We start from the raw sequence: 24495 nt of genomic DNA, 5'->3' as shown, positions 1-24495 counted from the left end.
TCATCACCAAGGCAATATTAGAACCATCCTATTAAAACCATTCAAGCCTAGGTCTCAGATCAAGCAGATTCCTTAAGCCCTTATGTCTTCCTTGCCCTGGCAGCTTTATAGGATCAGCCAGGAGCTTTCCACTGATGTAAACACAGGGAAAAAGGTGGTAGGTGTTGCTCTGGGGCACATCTGACCTCAGGCTGGGTTCATACTGACAGCTGTCAGCAACGCTGTCACATAGTTTTAAATCTTGATGTGGAACGCATTCCACCACCCAGGCAGGACGATGCAGCCCTTGACATCCCTGTGACACAAAGTCACTGCTAGGTCACCCAAACACAAGTGCCCAAGCCTCGTCTGTTGACTGGACCACTGAAGTCACAAGCCCAGAGCCTGCCCGTGCCCTCCACCAGTGGCTTGCAGCTGGTTTCACCCCTCCAACCCAGGCACACTTCATCCCCAGCACATGGGGCCTCGGGCAGCACAGCCAAGAGCATTACAGAATAAAAGGGCCAAAGACTTGCTTTTGCTGATGAGAGCAGATATGAGTGTTGTCCACTGATGGGATTCCAGGGGCTTCTCCCCTTCCAGTAACCTGGGGTGGCTGCTGCATGACAGGCACCAGATCTTGGAGACCACTCTTCCTAAAAATAAATAAATAAAGACTTGTTTTACGCACTGCAAAGCTCACAGCTCTCTTTTGAGGGTTTGCTTGAGTTGTTGCTAGTCTACTGCATGTTGAGATTTTGAGTAAAAGCTTGCCCGTTCACAGTGGCAGAGGCTTTGCTCTGTGGTGCAGCTTGAAAGATACATAGCTACAGGCTTTTCTTGCTCCATCTCCTGCTTGTCTTCATCTCCAGCCCAGGTTCCTCCCTTTTCTCCGTTTTAAGGGCAAGTTAATTCCCTCTGTGCAATTCCATACATGAAAGCAGAAGAGCAGAGTGTCACTGCTTCTGCCAGGGCAGGGCCGTGATTTCTCTGAGGGAGAGGATCCACAGCAGCTCATGGAGGGAGAGGAGTTAAGAGCATCCGCAGCGCTACCTGGAATGGGGACAGGACACACTGGGACAGAGAAAGTCATCTCACGAGCAAGGTTTTGTAAGACAGCCCGGCTTCCTTCGCCCCACAACTTACCCCTGCTCCCAGCACCAAGCAGAGCACCTCAGGGCAGTGTCAGACATCTTTGGGGCTTCCTCACTGCCACCCATGGCTACTGCTGGGCTCGTCCTGCTGCAGAGCAGAGCACTGGGAAAGGGACCCACAGTGCTGGCCCTACCACACTTTCCCAAACACAAAGGCTAGATCTGGCTCCAAGAGAAGTCCCAAGCATCCCTCACCCTAGGGTAGAAGTTTTCCATTTAGCCTCAGATGAGACATAGGAGAACCTGCTCAGTGCCATCATCATCTGCCCTCCCATCGCCCACCTTATCCATCTCTTACTGCCCCATGCTGTCAAGCCCATCTGCTGCCATCAGCTAACTCTGAGTACTCACCCAGGAATCTTCCCAAATGTCTGTATTAATAACAGCAGGATTGTCCATACTGATACCAGGAAAACAAGAAGTCTTGATAAAGCAGCATCATTAACTGCCAACAAGCTGCAGCCCTCCCTTGGGAAGGAGGGGGATCCCCGGCTGCTGCCCACCTTACTCTGGGCCGTTTAAAGCCCAGTCCTGTTTCTCCATTGACCACAGGACCTTTCGGAGTCCAACATTACCACAGGCAGCGAGCAGCACTCCCCTCTCTGGTTTTTAGTGCCTAAATACATCTCCACACAGCTGAGGAGGGAGAAGGGGCACGGGAGGTGCAGTGCCTGCATTTCTGTATCTGTCAGTGTTTTGCTTTTGATTTGTTTTTTTAAAGCTCTGATAATAAATCAGTCCAAGCCACCCACTTTGTCCTCTCACCTCACCCACTGGCATTTCCCTCAGCAGGAGATGCACTGGTCCCCCAGCATGTCACACCCTATACCCTGGGAGTAGTACCAGGAGCATCCCTGACCCTTCTTAGGAGCCTGTTAAAGACCTCTGAGCAAGGATGACCCAGGGCAGTCAGACAAGGCTGGAGACAAGAACTGGAGCTTAGGGAGGGTCTTTGAGGAAGCTGGAGCCCATAGCTACCCCACCACATAGCTCTGTCCCCATAGCACAGTGGTGGATCTCCCCTGGCACCTGCTCTGGTGCTCTAACAGAGGACACTGAGTGCTGTCCTGGTCTGCTCCCAGGGATGCTGGCTCCAGCTGAGCCATTGCTGGTGCCTGATGGCCAACACATTTGAGAGCCAAGCCTTGGTGGACACCAAGTGGCCATCACCCCTAGACTGGGTGGTAGGCAGAGGGGCCCAGACAAGTGACTGAAGGCTCATTCAAGGAGAAACAAACTTGTTTCCAATTTGTACAAAACTGCTTTAATGACAAAACAGCTGAAGAATACTGTTTGGTGTGTTTCTAGTACCATCAAGAAGCCCTGTGTGATCCCCAGACCCAAGCCCCTTCCAGGGCTGGGATCACCCACTGCCTGGAAGGGCAAGAGGCTCTTCTCAGGCACCTTCTCCCAGTGCAAGATGTCCCAAGGGAGGGGTCTGTGCCCAAGACCACACAGAAACCCCCTTCAGGGCCCTCCACTAAGGACAATTTTCCTTCCAACCACACAAGCACGGGCTGGAAATACCTCTGTGAAGTGCTCCGGCATTGGGGCTCCTTGATTCAGGGGTGCTTCCAGTGCTGCCCTTTCCCATCACTGGAGCACTGTTAGCACCGCACTGGGGGAGCCAGGCAGCAGCAGACGCTTCAGTAAACAATGCCTCCAGACTGGAGCCAGCCCAGCCAAGTCCCTGAGACACCAGATAACTTCTTGATGGGTGCTGAACCCAACAAGAGGGTTGGAGAAAGCAGGGTCCAAATCTCAGCAACCACTGGGCGATGGGGCGAAGAAATACACAGCCAGGAGGATGAAGTAGACCATCACCAGCACCGTGCCTAGGGCAAACAGAAGAGGTTGGAGGAGGTTACTTCCTGGAGCGAAGGGGGAGGTTGCTTTTAGGACTGTCTAGTGTGATCTGGATTAGCCCACTGTAGAGGACTTTCACAGTCCTCTGCAAAATCTCAATTAAAAGGAGTTTAAACTCCCCCTTAAGGGTGAAAAGGGAGTGATCCCCCTTGGAGCTACTGCAGGGTGGCAGCTCCAGGCTTGACCCACACCTCCAAGATGGTCAACCAAGGCCCCTGAATTGCTCAAGTCACCACTTGCCAAGAGCTGCAGCAAGCAGATGACCCCAGGGCTGTATCCAGGTGCCCACCACCCCATCAGGACAGGGAAGGTGGGTACATCAAGTCCCATAGCAACTACACGGGTGAGCAGTCACCTTGGAAGTAGTCACATTTGCCATCCATGAAGATGTAGTTCATGAGCACCACACTGAACATGCTGGCATAGACGTGGAGGTCACTGAAGACAAGCGTGAAGTTGGTTGGCTGCAAAGCAGAGGATTGGGGGTTTATGGCCAGCTGGGACAGCCCCACACTGACTGTGGTTGGGGACTTGCCTGTCACCCTTTAAATCCCCTCCTGCCACAAGTTGCTAGGGCTGGGGACAGCATCAGTCAAAGCAGGAGACCTCTGACCCCACTTTCCCCTGCAATGAGCAGAGGGGCAGAGACACTGGGGATGGTGGCTGTGCCCTTGTCACATCTCACGGAGCACTGTGTGTCCCCAACCCTGCTGCAGGAGGTCACCCAGGGTCTGTCCTGGGGCTACTCACGTAGAAGATTGTGAAGAGCACAAGGACGGGGATCTGGAGCATGCAGACCTGGACAGCAATGCAGTTCCCAATCTCGATGCTGGGGAGGACAGAGGACTTAAGAGCTGCCAAGCACCAGGTCTCCAGAAGCCCTTGGCTTGCTCAGCTCAGGGTGAGGCAAAAAAAACCCACCTCAGGGAACCAAACCACAGCGCCCAACCTGTTTCTGGCCCCATTTCTGGGGTGACTTTTAAGTCCTCCTCAGGGCAACGTTGGCAGGGATATGACCCATCAGTGGCATGAAGCTGGACAGCCCATCACTGGCACCAAGGCACAGCTATGGGACTGGAACAGGGCACGGGGACCATGCTGAAGGTAGACACCTCAAAACCCATCCTTTGAGCCAGCTCACCTCAAGCTCAGGTTGTTCTGCAGGGCAAACTGGATGCCATTGACAATCTCTGGCAGCTCCGGCACCATTGCCAGCACAGTGACACCAATGAAGTACTGCGGGGAAGAGGCAATATCAGCAATGTGTATGGCCGGATCCTGACCATATCCAGACCCTGGGCAACCAAGCTCCTCAGTGCATGGAGCATCTCAGCATCTTCCCCCCACACTGCTCTTGGGGCTCAAACAGCATCCAGGGCAGGTTCCCATCCCTGGAGGGCACATCCTGGTCCTCTGGGCCACCCAAACCTGGCCCACCACCATCCCCACACTCACCTGTGAGATGGTGGAGTTGGTGAGGATGGGGCTGATGTGCTCCGTGGCCAGGTCAGCACAGGCTGACATGCAGAGGGTGGAGAGCAGGAGGATGACCAGGGCCCGCCAGCGAGACCAGTGTACCACAGCACTGTGGTGGTGGCCAGGCACTGCGGGAAGAACAGAGACACAATGGGACACCCCAGCATGGTGAGAAGAGCCGGCCCCACAACTGGGGCATCCCACAATTCAGGGACACTCACTGTGACAGTCGCTGATGTGGATATCGTAGATGTGCGAGTGAGTTTTCAGGGTGAAGAAGAGGCCAATGAGGTAGGCAGCAGGGAGCAGGAGGGACACTGTGTACACCAGGGGTCTGTGGGACATGGGTGACACGTGCTTAGTGCCGCCAGGCTCCAGCATAGAGACCCTGGGGGGGGGTGTCCCCTGGGCATGAAGGAGATGGGGTGCTGGATCAGAGCCCTTCACTGGGGGCAGAGAGGGGACCTGGGAGGGATGCAGGACCATGATCAAACCCAGAAGGTCCCACCCCAGCGGACACTCACTGGACATGGCTGTAGTAGAGAGTGCCATTGTTGTCCATCTGCAGAGAGAAAGAGCCTATCAGTGGGGATGCAAGGGGACAAGGGAAAGCCTTGTTGCCACCACCCAGCACAAGAGCAGGAGCCAGCTGAGCTCAGAGCGTCCCCAACCCCAAACCCCAGCAGCTGGGGGTCCATCTCCCCACTCACCAGGTCAAAGTGACAGTTGTGGCAGAGGTAGTGGCCCAGTGGGTTCTGGGTGATGTTGTGGCACTCACCACAGATCAGCTTCCCATACACCTTGGAGAAGAGTGTTGGTGCAAAGACACCTGCAAGGATGGAGGGACATGGGGTGTGTGCCCACACTGGTGGGACCCCCCCAGACCTGGGGACACCCCTGGCCCCAGCTCACCTCCCACAGAAAGGAAGAGCAGGGCTGAGCTGACACCTGCTGAGCGGCTGTTGAACCGTTGCTCCTGATGCCGAGTGCCCCCGATCACCATGCACAGACCCTTGGGGATGGAGAAAGCCCCCCCAGGAAATCCCCATCAGCAGTTTGCTCGCAGCAGCATCCCAGCTCTCTGCAGAGACTGGGTGCTCTCATGCCATGAGTATGTCACCCCATCTCACCGGGACAAAGAGGACACAGCCCACCAGTGTCCCCGTCAATGCTGACTTGACGATCTCAGCATAGCAGCGGTTGCCTTCGCGCGAGCCCTTGATGAGGGCCGTGATGTAGAAGGTGAGCTCCGTGATGGAGCCAAACGTGGCATTCACCACTGCTCCCACTGCAAAATTGCTCTGGGCAGAGATGCTGAAAGAGAAGGAGGGTTCAGCAGGGCTGGCTTGTGTCCCCAGTTTTTCATCAGGTGTCCCCCCACCACTGCTCACCTGGCAATGGCCATCCCGATGTAGTAGGAGAGAGGCATGATGGAGAGCAGGGCTAACGTGAACTTGACTGAGGAGCTGATCAGGCGGTTGTGGCTGTCCACGTAGCCCAACACCAGTGTCACCAGCACCAGCGGCAGCAGGTCTGGGGTGGCCAGTCAAGGAGATGACCACAGTGGGATGGGGTTTGGGGTCAGCCCCCCTACCCCCCCCCACTCCAGCCCACAAAAGGATACTGACAGCAAAGACATTGATGCCATCCACGGCATATTTGTAGTAGTAGGGGTTGACAGCACGGTAGCAGCAGAGGATCACCTCCCCCTCCAGTGGCACCTCCGTCTGCAGAAGGAGAAGTGGGCGACACTGCTCCGAGCATCCCCTCCCCCCCCTAAAACTCACCCCAAAGCAGGGTGTGGGACCATCACCCCTGCACAGAGGCACCCACCATCTTCAGGCGTCGGACAAGCACTTGCTCCGGGGGCAGCAGCAGGACACGGGCAGCAGTGCGGGCACTCAGCTTGGCCACAGGGATGAGGACGATGAGGAGCCATGCGGTGATACACACCAGCCCGTGGGCCACCACCAGCACTGGGTAGCCCAGGCACAGCCACACCACAGTGCCAGCAAGCTGCTGTGAACAGGCAGCTGTCTTTAGGGTTTGCCCCCCAAAACACCCACCCCAGGGGAGCAAAGGCACCCATGGGTGCCATCCCCACATGATGGGGGTATAGCTATGTCCAGCATGGGGCTCACCCAGTATCCAGCATCCACCCAGCACTGTGGGTGCCAGCGACGTGGCATGGGGCCACCGAGCAGGGCTGAGCTCTCCCCGGCACTGCTTGCCTCCACACCAGCCTTGCATGTACCCAGGGCCTGGCGGGATTTGGGGACCTGGGGAGATTGAGGATATCAGGGTGTGGCATGGGACACCCCCACCACCTCCCATGGGGTTCTGATTCAGGGGACACTTACCTCCGCTCTCTGGATCACTTTGCCAAAGGGCCAGAGGAAATACCCAGCCAGGTCCCAGCAGAGCCACCCTGCAGGGACACGAGTGTCAGCTCTGTTGGGGATACAAATAGCCCTTCCAGCTACAGGGCCACCCCACAGAAGTGACCTAGGCGATCCCAGCAGTGCCATTTTGGACTCAGCCAGGAGACCCACAGCTCACTCAGCCTTTCATGGGGGTGTCCCAGATTCGGGACTCACCATAAGGAGCCCCCACAACGGCAATGAACATCACGGCAGCCACAAGGACATAGAGGAGCGAGAGCCACCAGCCAAAGAGCAACAGGTAGAGGACATTCCCACATGTCACTGTGGACCCTGCAGGAAGGGAGATACCAGATGGGACCATTGTCACCTGCAGCAGCCCAAATCCATGCTGCTGCTGCACAGGGCTGCCCCAAGGCCACCCACCTCCAGAGCCCCGGATGATGTTGAGGTCAGAGTAGAGCTCTTTGACAATCTCTGATCGGTCCTCCCAGGGTCGTGCTGTCACGTGACTCTTCCATTTTTTGAAGCCAAACTGCAGAGATTTTTTTGGGGTGGAGAAGAGAAAAATACTAAACCATTACAGCTATCCAGGAGCACCCATGGGTGCCCCCACCCATGCCAGATACTCACCTTGTAGTTGTTTGAGAGCTTGTTGGCCTCCACAGCATTTTCAGCTGTCAGGGTGGTTTTCACCACGCAGCTCTCACAGACCTCTTCTGAGTGCTGCTGGCAGCAGGATGAGGTGGACATGGCTACAGGCGAGATGGAAGGTGACAGGGGGTGTGGGACAACCCCAGCACCCTGCATCCAGCCCATCCCACGGCCGACCTACCTGGGGGGATACGAGAATGGTGCAGGTGGCAGCCCACGTCACCCAGATCACCCTGCACATTGTAGATGGCGTTGCAGTGCCGGTCACAGAGGGAGTCCCGGCGGGGGCCATCGCTGTCGCCCTGGGGCTTGGCGGCCTTCGGAACATCTGCGGGCAGGGGTTTGGAATCACACCAGGGCCACATCCTGCCTGGGCTTAGCACCGCAGGACACACGGCCGGGTCCCCAAACCCCATAGGGAGCACACAGAGCTCCCAGGGTAGTACCCCCAGGATGGTACCCAGGTGATGCTCAGAAGGGTTGGACCCCTCCGGTGCCCAGCGTGATGCTTGGAAGTGGGGACGGGGGAGACGGGGTCCCAGCCCCCGGTGCCCAGTATATGGGTAGCACATCCCTCTCGGCGTGATACTCGGGAGGGGGGAGAGAGAAGGAAGGACGGACGGAGTCTCCCCGTGCTGTCCCTACCCCGTAGCCCCCTCCCTGCGCTCACCGGGCGCATCGAGCGCGCAGCAGCAGCATCGGCGGCGGCGGCCGGGCTCACCCTCACTAGCCATGGCGGGGGCAGCAGTGGTCCCGGGGGCAGCAGTGCCGGCCCACTCGGGCCCGCCGGTATTTAACGGGCGGTGCCGGCGGGCATGCGCGGGGCGCGCCCCCGGGAGCCGCCCCCGTTCCCATCGGGAGGGGCCGGGGCCGACCCGCCTCCGCGGGGCTTGGATGCGCCTAGTAGCCGAGTGCGCAGGGACCGAGGTGCGCGGTGCATCGGGGTGCGCGGGGCTGGAGCGTACGGGATACCGGGATACACAGGGACAGGGGTGCGCGGGGACGGGGGGTGCGCGGTATGTCAGGGTGCGCGAATACCGGGGTGCGCGAGGATCTGGGGTGCGCGGTGTAGCAGGGTGCACAGAGACCGGAGTGAGCTGTGTATCGGGGTACACAGAGGAGAGGATGCACAGGGATGTGGGGTGCGCAGGGACGCGGGGTGCACGGGGCTGGGGCATGCGGGAACGGGGGGGCATGGTATATCGGGGTGCACGGGGATGCAGGGTGCACGGGGCTGGGGCATGCAGGAACCGGGGTGTGCACTGTGCCGGGGTGCACACAGACCAGTGGGCATGGTTTATTGGGGTACACAAGGACAGGGGTGCACAGGGGCCAGGGTGCACGGTGTGTCAGGGTGTGGGGTGGCCAGGGTGCACAGGAACCTGGGCCGCACAGGGAGCCAGTGTTCACGGTGTACCACAGCACACAGGCCTCTGCGCTGGGAGTGGGGTGCGCGGGGACCCAGGCGCCCAGGGACTGGGGTGCAGAAGAATCTGGGGTGCACAGGGACTGTGGTGCAGGGTTTATCCAGGTACACAGGGTGCATGGTGCATTGGGGCACTCAGGAACTGGGGTGCACAATGTATTGGGGTGCATGGGGACCGTGGTGCACAGGGAGCAGGGTGCACAGTGTGTGGGGCTGCACAGGGAGCAGGGTACATGGTGTGTCGGTGTGAGCAGGGACTGGGGCGCACATGGAGCTGGGGTGCATGGGGACTGCAGCACACAGGGACTGGGGTGCACAGGAACCTTGGTTGCACAGGGCTCTGTGCTGGAAGTAGGGTGCATAGGGACTCGGGTGCACAGGGACTGGGGTGCAGAAGAATCTGGGGTGCACGGTTTATCTCCATCAGAGTGCACAGGGAGCAGGGTGCACATGCAGCAGGATGCATGGTTTATGGGGGCGCACAGAGGGCGGGACGGGTGGGGATGAGGAAGCATGGTTTATCGGGGTGCACAAACATCTTGGCCGCGTAGGGAAGAGGCTGTGCAGGAGGACCCCAGGGCAGCGGGGTGCTGGGGGTCCCACGAGTGTGTGGGGCCCTGGGGGTGCAGCAGCCCTGGGCCCCCTGGAGGTGCCTGGCGGGACGGGCTCTTCTTGAAAAACACCCGTTTTTTGGTCAAAGAAGAGTTTCTGCACATGAAGAGCCTCCAGCACAGGACTGAGCTCAGGGTAAAGCGCAGCTAAACCTGGTTCTGGGGCGCCCCTCCTGGGTTCATTGAAGGATTTGGCGATGCTGAACCACAGGCACAACCCAAACAAGCGTTTGATAAAACAAACTCATTTAATACAGGAACAAAAGGAGCCATTTTGCAACCATCCCTTGGAAAAACCCAGTTGCCAGTAGCAGTTGGTTCACACTGAAAACCAGCAGCTCCCCACCCCCCACCCCCCCAGATAAAAAGCAAAAGCACCGGTCTGGAGAATGCTACAAGTTCTTCTGGCAGCAAAAAATACAGTACAAAAATACATTTTCAGAAGAAAACACGTGGTGTTCACGCCCCTGGTAACAAGCCAGCATAATTCTCATGTCTTTTCAATGCCAGTGAGTTTTTTGGGGGGCAGTTTACAACCAGAGCAAGGGGAACAAGCCAACACCCTCATCTCCAGCTCGCAAAGATCTTCAGCATCTCCGGGCTTAGAAATTTTTACCTCCCTTTAAAAAAATAACTAAAACTAATTATATACACTTTAACATGCTCATTTGTCAGAATTTACAACAGATTCTCCCCTTCATCCTTATATACAAAAATTTTTTTTAGCAAGTGTCAGACAACCCCTTTCTTTGAAGCAAATCCAAGTGCTTTCCCTCCAAAAAAAAGTAGAGCTCCAAAAGCAGGGACTTAAAAAGCCTGCGTGTTTATACATCCCGATCTCCTGCTGAAGTGCTGAAGCCACGTGCCAGTCTGTGAGGCTCCCAAAAGAAGAGGTTACTAGCAAGAAGAAGCTGATGGGAGCAGTAAAAAAAAAAAAGAAAAAGCAAAAGGCAGGGGGATGCTGTAGCTGTACAGAGGGTACCTGGTACATCAGAGCTCGCAAGACTGCCGAAGTTGGATGGCATGCTTATTTTGTACAAAATAAAAAATGAAAATAAAATTTAAAAATCTTATTTACTGAAACTAGCAGGTCAGACACTGTTTTCTCTTTTCTTTACACCTGCAGCACAGTCACCCAATGCAGCCAGTGGGGTCAGAAAACCCACTTACACTAAAAGCCATGGATTAAAAAAATACACACTTTTTTTTTTAATTGTATGTAACACAATGTAGCAAAACAAGTCTAAACTTCTTGATTTGGCTTTTCTCATGTTCATCTGGAACTTCTGGGATCCTGAAGTTGAGCAGATCGCTGTATCTTTCTAAGCAACAGGTGACTCATGGCTTTGCACAACCTTGGGAGAACTGTTCCAGAAAAAAACCCTCAAAGGTGGCTGTAGTTTAGTCCTGAGATCAGTTAGGCTCAGCTAAAGGGTGATGACACCAACAAATACATGAAACAGCAAAAGGCTTTTTAAAATGGGTGAGGAGCTGGAAGAACCTGCCTGGTGTCTGTATGCATAGTGTTTCGACAGTGACATGTTTTAAATACCTTCATAAAACCCGCGTGGGAATTACAAACACTTCTCCTCTGCCCACAAAGCAGAGCTTAAATTATCCTATTTCATAGTAAGTCTGTGTTTAAGTCAACAACGTCGCAACGCTGCTCAGTTTGTTTCGCCAGCAGAAACTGTTCCTCTGATGTTCGCCAGCATCCCACTGGAGATGTCACTCTCCAAAAATCCACAGAATATTGACTCCCGATAAGCCAAGATTTACCCGCCTGTAAAACCAAAAGTTATCATAATGAATGGCATGTAAATTCAACTGCATGTTCAAAACATTAAACAAAGAAACATCTATGCCACGCTTCAGCACTTTAACACGCAGGTAGGCATCGTGACGTGAATCAAGCATGACTCTTTCAGAACGCAGGGGAATCTGGACATTGCTTTTATTGCTTGCATATGTTAAGATTTACCCAATTTCACAAAAAAGCTGCTCTTGTTTCAAATGAGAAGATGATTTTATTACTGCTAATATCATCCCACTGTAGTGATTTCAGTTTGAAGGGCCTTCAGACAAGGCGCTTTAAAACAGGGTGCTCCGTTCACAGCTCATACACAGCATGATGATGACTAACATCAGATACTTACCCCAGCATCCCAGATTCTTTTGTCTTTATGATATACAGAAACATCAGCAAGGTATGGAACATGTTGTTTCTGCCCTGAATCCACAGGAAGAGAGAAACAAAACTTAGAAATCAAGGTACTGATGAGAAATCATAGCAGTTTTTCATGTAGAATAAGTGGCTGTAGAAAAAGACATCATGAAATGGCATTACAGGGCGGGCTGTCAGGCTTTTTGCTTTAATATTTTACTTTCTTCAATTACGTAAATACCATGAAAATCCCAAAAGTGTTTTTTTGCTAGAATATAATCTCCAAATACTTTAAATGCTGGAGCATTTTGGGAAGCAGATATGCAGCAACAACCAGGGATCAATACACAATGAAAATGTGAGAATTTTCTTAGTTTGGGACTGGAAGCTATTCCCCAGAATTCTTATGGACAAGCACTGGGGCTTACTGGCCTTACAGGGTGACAACACACATCAGGGAGGACATGACATAGAATTTTAAATAAATAGTCAGAAAATAAACAAGAGGAAGCTTCTGTATCTTAAATAGATACTAAAGGTATTATTTAGTAGCAGGCTAAGACCAGCCTATGTGTAGTCGATAAATGTGGCTAGGACCTAAAAAAATAAAAAACCCCAACAAATCAGATCTGCCAACAATTTCCTGACAGCAGGAAAACACTAGTAACCCCGCTGTACCTTGGGCAGGTTGTAGACATGGCGCTGGTAGATCAGCTCGTAGTGGGGTGGATTGATGCTGCTTTGGTAGATGCAAAACACATTTTCATTTGAAGTGTCTGTGAATGAAAAGTTTAAAAGACGACAGGGATTTCATGGGTGCCAACGTGATCCAAGAGGCAAAGAGCAGCTAAACACAAGCGCCAGTACCTGGTTTATCTGGTGTTTGAAGGAAGTGTTGGGAAGTGAAGGTTTTGCCATCGGGATACTTGGGGTGAGGTGGCAGCCTGGAGTCGAGGTAAGTGCAGAACACATGCATAATGATCTGGGCAAAGAAAACCAAATCTCACTATAGCGCCTTTAAAAATACAGCAGTTTGCTTGCCGTTGCCTCAGGCATTCCTTACAGTATTTGATAGTCTGTGGTTCAACGCTGGCCAAACCCCTCTGCGTGCTGGAGCCCAAGGCAGCTTAATGCTTAAAGCGCCAACTTCAATGGCCCAGGCGCACCCCTGGCATGAAGGCAAGTTTATTTTTTCCAGTACGTGAGTGTCGGACACAATGCAATAAACTGATGCTGCATGTCAGGAGCTCAGTTCACACACAAGCAACTTTATCCTGGCATCTTGCAGAATTTGGCAAATCTTACTTAGCATATTTAGGCCATGAACTCCAAGCCATCTGTTTTAGCAATGGGTTCTGTACTAGCTGCGAGGATTTGGCTGAGAAGGGCAGATGAAATCAAATTACAGCTTTGCCGACACTACCCCTATCAAGCAAATTTCTCCTTTTGCCTCACAAAAGTCAAAACAAAAATCACTGGAAAAATCTGAGCTGGCCGAGAATCTTGTTAAGAATGCCAAAATTTTGAAATAAAGTCCTAGAACAAGTATCCAGAAAACAATGCCGCAGCCTGCTATTTGTTTTAACCCTTCCCAGAGAGTTCTCAACATTTTACGCGAGCAACAAATTATCTGTCATATATAACAGGATCTATTTCAGAGACAAAACAAAGGAGTTGCTCTGGGCCACCAGTCTCAAGAAGTTTGGGAGATGCACCGTGGGAATCACAGCTTCATATTACCCGCAGCGTGATTAGCAAAAATGCAAAACTGTGTTTGTTTTTTTTAAATAGTAATTGTCTTAAGTTAATGCCAAAACTTCATGGCAAGTGTTTATTTACACTTTTGAGCTGTTCACCCTGATGTCTGTTAAGACACTAAGAGTTGCTCTGCAGCCAGTGACAACCAATTATTTAATCACCTTCACAATCAGAAAATCAAATCCTATTTCAAGACTGATTTTGTACAACTCTAGCTTCCAGAAACTGAATCTCACTGTGTCTTTCTCAGCAAAATTGTGAAGCTCTGACATTCTGATCTCCTGGGTTTTATTCTCCCAAGTAACTGAAAATCTATTTACAGTGGGGAAAAAAACAGTCACACTAACTCTACTTTTAGATACAGAGTTCAGGTGAAGACTCACACTGTAAAGCCTGTTTTCTACTCCCTGAATTGTTCTGTTAACTATTTTAATCAGCTCAGGTGAATTTTCAAGTCATTGTTTACACAGAGGTGCTGTTCCTCCTGGACCTTTCAGATTAATGGGCTAAGCATCACTACAAGTCTTCTCTCAAGCAGGACGTGCAAGGTCTTCAGACCTCTCACAAAATATTACCATATTAAACAGCAGTCCTGCCACTTGATCTGCTTTTTTTTTTCCTTCCCCTCTCTGTCCATTATAGTACAGGAAAATGAAAACATGGCAAAAGGTTTTCTCTGCATTATAAACTGTTAGGTTAAGGCAGACACTTTGCTTTTTTTAAAAATACAGCAGAACTGCCCCAACAAGATCCCCACCCGGCCAGCTGCTCCCTGGAGTTCTGACAGATGTTTCAGAGTACTGTAAGTAAAAGCCCGGCCTAAGACTAAGACATGCAATTGCATTTCTGCGATCTATACAATGTCCAATCCTATCTGCATTATTCCCCATGGAATCTCACCAACTACAACAGGATTATCCCTGTGAGTGATGCAAATAGGATTTTACCATGTTCCTCAAAAGACTTACTGCCTACTCCCTCCAAAACCTGTGCTGAAAGGCAACCTACTTGAAGCTGTCATATCAAGACATCTTCAAAAACTTACAGAGGAGTCAGTGGGCAAGTCGGTGTCCCACTTACGGCCTTTGAAATCCCCTCCTCTGTTCCATCGGAATGAACTCATGCATCCTCCCTGAGAAAGCTCTGAAAGCAACATGATTTATTCAGTTATCGTGCATGGAAGTATATGAAAGTGGTATCCTATGCTAGTTTCAGGGGCTGTCAGTATGGTGAGACCACGTACAATGGTGACATCACATACCTTTGATCCTTTCAACCAAATATTCCTGGTTTGGTGTAAGATCCAAATACTGCACTATAGCATTCAGGGTTGGAATGAGAGGAGCTTTAACAAGCGCTGCCTGCTTCAGACTGCTGATGCTGGCGTCTGCAACACAAGAAGAGCCAGTGCAGGTCAGCTATGACCACCACAGAACACTGAACAACCTCCCTTACTGAGCATCGCTGCTGAGGACTTTCCTTTTTGGTGCACCATTTAAAGTCCTAGAAACATGTAACATGTGACACTATCCCAAACACCCATTTCAATTACAGTGAAGTAGCAGATACCTCCTTTATGTGACAGAATATAAAAGCTATAAGGAACCAACATCCACTTTGAAGAGCAGAGGGAGAGTAACAAAGCGGGGACAAGATCAGCATTGACCAGTTTTTCTGCAGGCATTGCAACAGATGGTAGCTCTTAAGGAGACACTACAAGACACAGCCTGCAAAAGGTGAATTTAATTTAAAAACAGCATATAAAATCCATTTCTTCATTAAAGGGACATAAATTTGAAGCTACAAGAGAAGCAGTTCCTTCAGAATTGTATCATGACATGAAAAACAGAACTCCATCAGAATTAAAAAAAAAAAAACCAGTTCTTTCAGAAAGCAGCCAATTTTAAGGACGTATTTGGAAAAGCATGTATTAGTGGAAAAGGTGAGACTTTATAGCGAGACAGTGACAATTTATATATAGCACATCTATCTTTGAAATGTTTTCTGATAGTTTAATATGTAATAATCAATGATAATTTGAGTTTGTAATTCCCCAGCAGTAAATTTAGGGGAAAGGAAAAAAGAAAATAAAGTAAACAAGAAAGGGAACAAGAAAAAAGAAAAAGAAAGCAAAGCAGAAAAGACAAAAAGAAAAAAAGAGAGAAAAAAAAAAAAGACAGTTATGAATTTTATATAAGACAAGCATCCGTGTGCCAGCATCAATATTTCCAGAAGTCTTATGAAGAACTTTCCAGCTTAACAAAATGCTTGAGATGGAACAAAAACAACACTAATAGAGAGCAGAAATGGAACACTAACATTTAACAGACCTCATTTATATAATACCCATCCAATGGCCTGACTACAGAGCAGCCCTCCACTAACCACCATCGGGAACTCGAAATCTCCCACCTCATCCTACCTCCAATCTGCAATTCTGGACAACCCATTCGTCTCAGCTGAGTGCTCACAGACTCAATCTCTTGGACAAGTGGCACTAGAATAGTTTCATTAATCCACTAGGAAAGAAAAGGGTGAAAATTCAAGAGGTTGGAAGCAACAAAAATGCTAAAAACCCCCAACCCTTAGTTTACATCTTACTAATCATCACCATTACTATCACAAAGCAGCTTGACAACAGAAACACTGAAGCCAACCAAGGAGGAAAGTAATTAAATTAGAATATCAACTTAGGCAGAGTTTATATGACTCTTTAATACCATCTAAAAGGCCAGAAAAATCAATGTAAAGGAGTCAGGAAAACAAATCTCTAGGAAGTATCAGATGAAGCTTTTCTGAACCATGAGGGAAGGGGCATTCTGAAGCACAGCCCTCCCACCATAAAGATAATTTATACTTTGATGGATCCACTCCCTCTCACATTTGTTTCAGGAAATCAAGAAAGTGATAAACACTACGTGTGGGATTTGTACGTGACAGAATTTGGGAGCTGAATCAAGCTGGCCCTAAGTACAGGAACAGACACTCTGGAATGTGGTATGGACCTCATAAAGATCTTTGCTTTTCATAGATCTTACTAAAGGATAAAAAAAAAAAAACAAACACCAAACCAGCACACTTGACAGATGCTATGACTAAAGAGGTAATTCAAAAACAGATTTATTAATTATTTTGCCATGGTGTGCAGTTAAGTCTCCTCTGCTGTAGCAATTCCTATTGATAAGATTAAGATTTTTCTTTCTGCCCTTTATTATGCTGCTCAGGGTTGTCAGAAAAAATATCAGGCTTTGGGTCGGAATTTTCCATGCTTTGAGCCCAAGAGAATGAATTTGAAATACTGCAGAAACATGGATTTAGCCATCTGAGTTACAACATGGAAAACCAAATCTTCTCATATCCCATATCCCATATGCTTTTGTCATTCAAAGCATAGATGAACTTGGTAACTGAAGTTTTCAGAATACAAAACGCTGAGGTCTGGTCGAAAACACACTCCGTAGTCCTCTCTTAGAAGCATGCTGCTGTGTTTCTATCTTCTCTAAAAAACAGGCAGTTCCTAGAGATGGGACTTACGTTTCTGAACTTAGCAGTCCAGGAATCCATGTGATCAAGGAGCTGTCGGTTCATTGTCACCCGTGCCCAAACCTATGGAAAAGTTTATCAACTACGTATGAGAACTTCAGAGAATACCAAGAGTTTTTAGGGTCTACGACAATTCCCAATATGAAGTACAGCATAATCCAAATCATATTTTTCCCCAAAACTCTTATCCATCTGCTGGCTTTATCATGTAACTTCGACAGCAGCTTCGCATACAACGCTCCTGCTCTCTATTCACGGTACAATCACCTTGCATAAGCCCAAATTTAGTTTTAAGCTCTCTAAGCTGTAGGACAAAACTGGTCTGAAAGGTAGGCTCGATTTAAGAGGTATTTGAACTGAAAGCTTCATTAGGCTAATGTAGGAAATAAAATTGATTAAATTAATTGAAGCCACATGAATTAAATTCCTTCACATCAGACTTTTTTCAGCCACAAGCATAAAGGCGGTACTTTATATCCTTCAGCTGTTCCACTGCATTAAATACAGATCAGTTTCAACTCAGTTTTTGTATCATAAATGTATTTTAACCAGTGCAAGCCTTGCTCTCCAGCAAGAAATTTAATTTTCCAACCACAACTCAAAATCTGAAATATCCATTTACAGTGGCAAGGAGTCTTGCAAGCTCTATAAAGATGGTTAAATGCTCAAGGATTTTTCTCCCCCATGTTTTTGATACAGCTCAAATCCAAACCTTTGCACAAAGCTGGGTATTTTTTCTCCCTCTTTACTACCTTGCTGCCCGAATTTACCTCTTCTGCAGCCTGTTTTGAGCTCAGGTCAGCTTCGTCTTTGTGCGCTGATGGAGCCTGGGACCTGCAAGCCAGCTGATACTGGAACTTTCTCAGCATCTGTGCACTGTCTGCCATGGAACGGCTGTAGTTCCAGAAAGTTGGGCTGTTGGAAGGAGAGCTGGAATCTGAACTCCCTGAAACGATTTTTTCAGTAACATACAATTATTGCCAATTCTGGAAGCAACAGCACAGGCACGATAGGTCAATATATTAAGGCTTTGACAAGAGACTCAAACTACCATGAACACATACACCGAAGTCAGCCCGCATCAACACCAATCTCACCCTTAACTTGATTGTCCCAAACCAGGACAAAACCTGCCTGCAGGTAATTCACCCCTTTGTCTGAAATGCCTTTTCCACAAGAGATCCCTCTCATCAAGGTGATAAAGCCTGTCATCTGACCACGGTCCACTACAGCCAACAAATGCTACAGAGATGACCTATCAGGAGACATGTGGAAACAATGGCATTCTACCTCACATTTCAGCTCCTCAGTAGAAGACTGAACTGTTCAGCAGCCACCCTTAGCAAGGTCACAGGTGATTAGCATTAATGGGTTAGGTCTATTTACTAGTACAAGTACACTGGAGTCCTCCTGCACAACATCCTTGTCTCTAAACAGGAAAGATGTGCGTTTGACAAACGGACCACTAGGTGGATAAGGAACTGACTGGGTGGTCACACTCAAAGGTTGCGGTCAACAGCTCAATGTCAAAGTGGAGACCAGTGACAAGTGGCATTCCTCAGGGGTCCATACTTGGACCAGTGCTGTCCAACATCTTTGTTGGTGACATGGACAGTGGGATCAAGTGCACACTCAGCAAGTTTGCCGACAATGCCAAGCTGAGTGGTGCGGTCAACACGCAGGAGGGAAGGGATGCTGTCCAGAGGGGCCTTGAGAGATGCGCCCATGCAAACCTCATGAAGTTCAACAAGGCCAAGTGCAAGATCCTGCACCTGGGTCAGGGAAACCCCAAACACAAACACAGGCTGAGCAGAGAATGGATTGAGAGCAGCCCTGAGGAGAGGGACTTGGGCATGCTGGTGGACAAAAAGCTCAACATAACTCAGCAATGTGCACTCACAGCCCAGCAAGCCATTCATATCCTGGGCCACACCAAAAGCAGCGTAGCCAGCAGTCCAAGGAGGTGGTTCTCCCCCTCTACTCTGCTCTCGTGAGACCCCACCTGCAGTGCTGCATCCAGCTCTGGGGCCCCCAATATATGAAGCACATGGACCTGTTGGAGTGAGTCCAGAGAAGAGCCACAAAGAGGCTGGAGCACCTCTCCTAGGACAACAGGCTGGTAGAGCTGGGATTCTTCAGCCTGGAGAAGAGAAGGCTCCAGGGAGACCTTAGAGCGGCCTTCCAGTACCTAAAGGAGGCTTTCAAGAAAGATGGGGACAGACTTTTTAGTAGGACCTGTAGTGACAGGACAAGGGGGAATGGCTTTAAGTTGAAACAGAGTAACTTTGGATTAGATATAAGGAAGAAATTCTTTACTGTGAGGGTGGCAAGACACTGGCACAGGCTGCCCAGAGAAGCTGTGGCTGCCCCATCCCTGGAAGTGCTCAAGGGCAGGTTGGACGGGGCTTGGAGCAACCTGGTCTAGTGGAAGGTGTCTCTGTCCACAGCAGGGAGGCTGGAACTAAATGATCTTTAAGGCCCCTTCCAGCGCACACCATTCTATGATTCTCCAATCCTTTGCAGCTTTTCTTATCTGCAAAAGCCACTCTTGCATAAAAACACCACCTCTCATTACCAAGCTTTTCCAATCAAATCAGTGTATTTACCTAGTTGAAGTCTCTGCTGTTTCTCTTCTTCATTTCGAAGAAAGGTGTCCAGTGTCTGGAGTTCTGTTATATAGTCTTCTTGGCCAATAGGTGAATTATACAGAATGGGCGAAGAGCGGTAACGAGACCTCAGCCCACCGCTTTCCATCGGTCCAAAACTCGTGTAGTATGGTGATCCAGTAGGAGAGGGGCTGAAGCTGGAAACCTTGGGTAAATAAAAAAAGCTGTGTCATTTTCCTTCTACTTTGTATTTACATTTTAGTTTGGTTTTTTTTTTGCTTTGTTCTGAAGCAAACCTGCCACTAAACCAAATAAAGTTACAGTAGGGAAAAAGGACAAAACTGAATACAACAAATTTATATCTATATTGCAAAAGGAGCAAACACACAAATACACAACTCTCTGCTGGCTGCTGCTCACCTTCAGTGGCATATGGCACAAAACAAGCACCAAACTGTACCCTTGTACAGTTGTCTTGGTTGTTACCTTATTGTAGCTGCTGCTTGGTGAATGGGTTACAGCACTGCCGTAAGAAGTGCTGCTGCTTGACAGAGCCTGTAGCTGAGGGCTGTACCCTGTGATACAGCTGGTAGTAAACTTTGGACTGGCACTAGGAGAGCGAGATGGGCTGTAACTCAGCACGCTTTGACCCTGGATTGGAGGAGAAGGTGTCGAAGATGGGACTTTCTTTGCCGCCAGGTCACATGGTGGAGTTGTTTGTATGGCTGCAATAAGGAAAAACAGAATTAGCACTGTGGATGCAGCTCACCTACCCCTTTTAAAATGTGCAACAAAATGCATACACAATGCTATCTTAAGGCAATTCTATAAAGAGGCTAGAAGGGACACAGGAAAAATCTGGCCCCTACAGAACTCAGCTGTCAAGCCACTGCTGCAAAAAAAACCCAGAGAAGACTAAGACACATGACCACAACTCAGCACAAATTCTACAGCTTCAGATTTCAGTTAAATGTTACCAGACACCCTGCATAACCTGGGGGGCTTCTCTAACCACATCAGCTACTCTATCTGCCTACTGTACACATCTTTAGCATACTGAATGTCTTAATTTATTTGTGCAACTATGCATACAAGATCCTTGAACTGTCATGATTACTCCTGTCTATGTCCTGTTTTCTAGGGGAAGACTAGCAGAGTGAAAATACTACCATCCTAGCATTTTGCTTTTGGTGTATTTATCTTGTCAGGTTCTGCTGTATTTTAGAACTTTGCTTTCATTTTCATAAGCTTTCTGAATGACCACTCTCTAGGCTGTCATTTTCAGACTTCATGTGAAGGTCTCTCTGTCCCCCTAATTTGGTTCTCGATACTTAGTGTACTATTAGTAGGATATTAAAATTAAACATAAACATGCACTCTCTACCTTACTCCTAGCCCTACATATAGGTTACACATTCCTTGTCCAGCCTCACCAATGTTTGAGCCTCTCGCTGTCCTTCAGCAGTCACTACCATCCTGTCCTTTTTCCCTGTGTGCTTGTTTCCCCTCCAGTTCTCCCACAAACACCCATCAAATTACTGCCTGATGCTGTGAATTTTAATATGTAGCAGGTAATTCAGTTTACCGCTTGTGTTAGAGGAGGCAATTCAGAACTCACATCACTAAAGAATCCTGTACTTGAGAAAAATACCATCTTGCAACAAAATAAAGAATTAAAAAAACCCAGATTGCTTGAGATATTTATTACACTCACCTGCATTCCGCAAACCCAGCAGGGCCTGCTGGCCAGGAGTCACGACCAAGCTCGTCGGTGCCATTGTGTATTTGAAGTACAACCAGAAATCAAATAAGGCATTGAGGCTGAACAGAGATGCAAACACAAGTTCTAGAAGAAACAAAGAAGTTATTACCATAGCTTGAGCATCGGGAATAATAAAAGAACATTATTTGCAAAAACAGGCATATGGCCATTAAAAATAGGTCGTTATTAGGGCTATCAGTAAGTACCAATCTAGGAAAGTATCTAGGTATTTCTTCACCTTCTTATGCAAGAACCATTAGAGATAAATTTTCATGGCTATGTTGAGATTAATTTCTATTGCTAAAATTCAGTTTTAAAAAGATGGACAGTTATTTTCCAAAAGCAACATAAACTACTGCAATGAAGCTTCACAGTATTTCTGAAACATTTCCCATCAAATCATCTGTCACTCATGTCATGATTTTTCTCTCCCTCTTACTCCTTTTCATCCTTCTATTTGATACAGCTGGTTTGGAGTCTACTCATCTGAAACAAACTTTAACTACTGTGAAATGCCATCCACACCCACAGTACCACATAGCAGTAAAATCTGCACTGTTCTCCAAAGGTTTATCTTTGCATTAAACAGATTTAATGCACCGAACAAGTTTGTCGTGCCCTTTCATGATACATCTAAGAAAGCTGCCAACACTCCTTACCTGTCTCTAAAAAGAATGAAATTGCAACAGTTTCAAGGGAGATAACTGAAAGCAAACCAAATTTTGGTTTAAGTTTAAAATAAAAAAAAGGCTTGCTTAAAAATTACCTCCCTGGCAGTAAAACTGACAAGTGGGAAAAAAAAAAAAAAGAATCCTGAAAATGAATTTAAGTATTGCAGCAACCCACCAATATACCAGAGTGGCCAGTATGTGATGTTGTAGTATGAGCTGATGAGTTTCCCAGTCCTGAAAAGAAAAACAAGAAGATATAATTTTGCAACAGTTTGGTCCCAGGAAACATTTAGGGATATACAAAGTAGGATGCTTTGCTTATTTGAATCAGATGTAACAATTAACGTACATTTCAGTATATATCATGCCCGCAACGGATATATTAAGGAGTGCCCAGGCCAAGACCACCTTCCGGGCTTCAATCTCCTTCCTCATCTTCATAGTCCTGTCAATGAGGGAAGTTGCTGGACTCTGTTCCACTGTCATTATCTGTATCAAGAAACACAGAGAAAAGCCAAAATCTGTCAGCTTCTATACAGTAAGATTTTCAGTCAGCATGAGATGGAAGAAAAAGCAGTTATCCAAAACAATCTATACAAATAGGCTTCACCTTTAGCCACCAAGTAATGTTTAGCATATTAAAAAAATAATAATTCGTTTTACCCATAAAAATAGATAATATTTATTTGACAAATCCTACTGTCAGCTCTGTTACTTCATTACTAATGAACAGCATCCATCTACTCCAGTGAGGTACAGATAAGAGGACAGAGACAAATTCCAACCTCATTTTTGAAAAGTAACATCCTTCAGAAGCTACAGGCAAAGCTCCTGACTTCTCCAGGCAAAGGAAGTCCAAGAAAAGAATGGCTTGGCACAATTCTGCGGTATTTTTATTGAAAATTTCCACTCATTTCAGTAGATAACAGAGTACTTTCAGACTATACAGCCACCTCCTGTGGGCTCAGTACACCCGAAAGGTAACAAACTTGACGCCCAGTAACATCTTTTGTGAAAGAAATAACTCTGGTGACTTTTTCTGCTAATCCTGTCAGCAAAATATGCTACTGTTCCTTTGTGCCATCTGCTTAAAAACTTGTAACATAGTTCTTCACCAGATGGGAACATAAATAATTTGCTTTTTTGGTACAAATACTTCAACTGGACATTACTACCTAAAAAAAATTTTAACAATACAAAACTCAAATCACATTACCTGCTTCTTACTGGTACAGTGATTCAATGGTGAAACAGTTAACACCGGGATTACTGGCAGAATTATACAATGATACATTCATTACCTAGTAATTTTTTTTGTCAGATTTTTCATATAGTTTGAGCCTCAAGACTTCCCTTTCCACACTGACAAATGTAGCAGCCCTAAGCAGAGATCCTCTCCCCCATCCTCATGCTCCCACTCTCTCTCCCTGAACCATGTCCTCCTGCAGAAGCAGAAGTTGTACTGTTAGGGCGCTGAAATGAAAGTGGGATTTGGTCCCTTTCTACTCGACTAAGAAGGCTGGGTGTGGGATTTTCACCTCCAGACTGAAATATGTCCTTCCATACCCCCTGCCCTCTTCTACTAAGGCACAGGAATGAGGGAAGGTCTCACCTTGACAACATGTAAGTCCCGCTGGCCCCAGATTCCCCAGTTTCCCCCATGCAGGGCCCTCTGCCACACACAGCCACAGCTCTCCTTGCTCAACACCCCACAGCACCCTCCACCCAGATCTGTCACAAACGAAGAGCCCCCACACCAGGGCCCTCAGAGCTCTCCCTGCCCAGATCCCACCGTCACACGCAGGCAGCTCCCACATCTCCCCCCACCCAGAAGCCCCATGCCACCCCGGAGGTCCTCTACAGCTCGCCGCCGCCCCCCCGATCCCACTGTCAGAGAAGCAACCTCACTGCTCCCTCCATCCAGACCTCACCGTTACACACAGGCAGCCCCCAATGCTCGCGCTGTCCACAGCCCCGTCATACACCACATATATCTGCCCCTTATCCTGAACCCTGTCACATGGAGGCGGCCCCAGAACTCCACCCGCCCACAGCCCTGTCACACACGGGTGGCCCTCCACCTCCACGACTCGCTGCCGGACACCGCCCGGCTCTAGGCAGGCAGCCTCCCCTCAGCGCCCCACCCCGCGCAGGCCCGAGGCGCCCAGCCGTGCTGGGGGTCAATCACCGTACCTGCCGCAGGGCCGAGCGTCCGAGGAGACGAAGGGGACACACAACTCTCCTCAGGGAGGGCTGGCGCACCCCATTTTCCCAGACCGAAGGCAGAGGGGTCACGCAGCAGAGCACTCCCCTCACACAGGCAACAAACACCCACCGCTCTACCACGACCCCACCGCCTGCGCCTGCGCGCGCCACCGTAGCGTCACCGGTTGCGCCGCACGGCGGGAGGCGGGGCCTGTTGCACGGGGACGGACGCCGTGTCT

At 48.9% G+C, this 24495-nt stretch overlaps 2 protein-coding genes across 3 annotated transcripts; both read right to left on the bottom strand.

The window, feature by feature from the left end:
- Nucleotides 1-2412: 2412 nt before the first annotated feature.
- LOC102048238 (uncharacterized) lies at nt 2413-8288 on the bottom strand. Its single transcript, XM_027800063.2, has 20 exons — nt 8181-8288; nt 7692-7838; nt 7490-7611; nt 7283-7391; nt 7073-7189; nt 6836-6903; nt 6617-6754; nt 6309-6494; nt 6100-6202; nt 5867-6008; nt 5606-5789; nt 5388-5487; nt 5186-5304; nt 5000-5037; nt 4697-4809; nt 4455-4603; nt 4141-4235; nt 3750-3828; nt 3355-3463; nt 2413-2968 (listed from the first exon to the last, which is right to left on the bottom strand). Exons 1-20 carry the CDS (start codon nt 8242-8244, stop codon nt 2895-2897), a joined length of 2256 nt encoding a protein of 751 aa, XP_027655864.2. The 5' UTR covers nt 8245-8288; the 3' UTR covers nt 2413-2894.
- A 1488-nt stretch (nt 8289-9776) lies between these two features.
- TMEM209 (transmembrane protein 209) lies at nt 9777-24414 on the bottom strand. Of its 2 annotated transcripts, XM_027800039.2 has the most exons (16): nt 24245-24414; nt 23268-23320; nt 22401-22540; nt 22227-22285; nt 21333-21464; nt 20105-20343; nt 19619-19823; nt 17783-17958; nt 17004-17075; nt 15892-15988; nt 14731-14856; nt 14515-14612; nt 12579-12693; nt 12390-12487; nt 11704-11777; nt 9777-11330 (listed from the first exon to the last, which is right to left on the bottom strand). In XM_027800039.2, exons 3-16 carry the CDS (start codon nt 22535-22537, stop codon nt 11276-11278), a joined length of 1683 nt encoding a protein of 560 aa, XP_027655840.2. In that variant the 5' UTR covers nt 22538-22540; nt 23268-23320; nt 24245-24414; the 3' UTR covers nt 9777-11275. The 2 variants fall into 2 exon arrangements, with proteins under 2 accessions (XP_027655840.2, XP_005435511.2); XM_005435454.4 differs by lacking the exon at nt 23268-23320.
- Between the last annotated feature and the right edge of the window lie 81 nt (nt 24415-24495).

Source organism: Falco cherrug, chromosome 5 (genome assembly GCF_023634085.1).
Source record: "Falco cherrug isolate bFalChe1 chromosome 5, bFalChe1.pri, whole genome shotgun sequence".
Lineage (NCBI taxonomy): Eukaryota > Metazoa > Chordata > Aves > Falconiformes > Falconidae > Falco > Falco cherrug.
The sequence above is the reverse complement of the archived record's forward strand: the minus strand, read 5'-3'. Positions and strand labels throughout refer to the sequence as shown.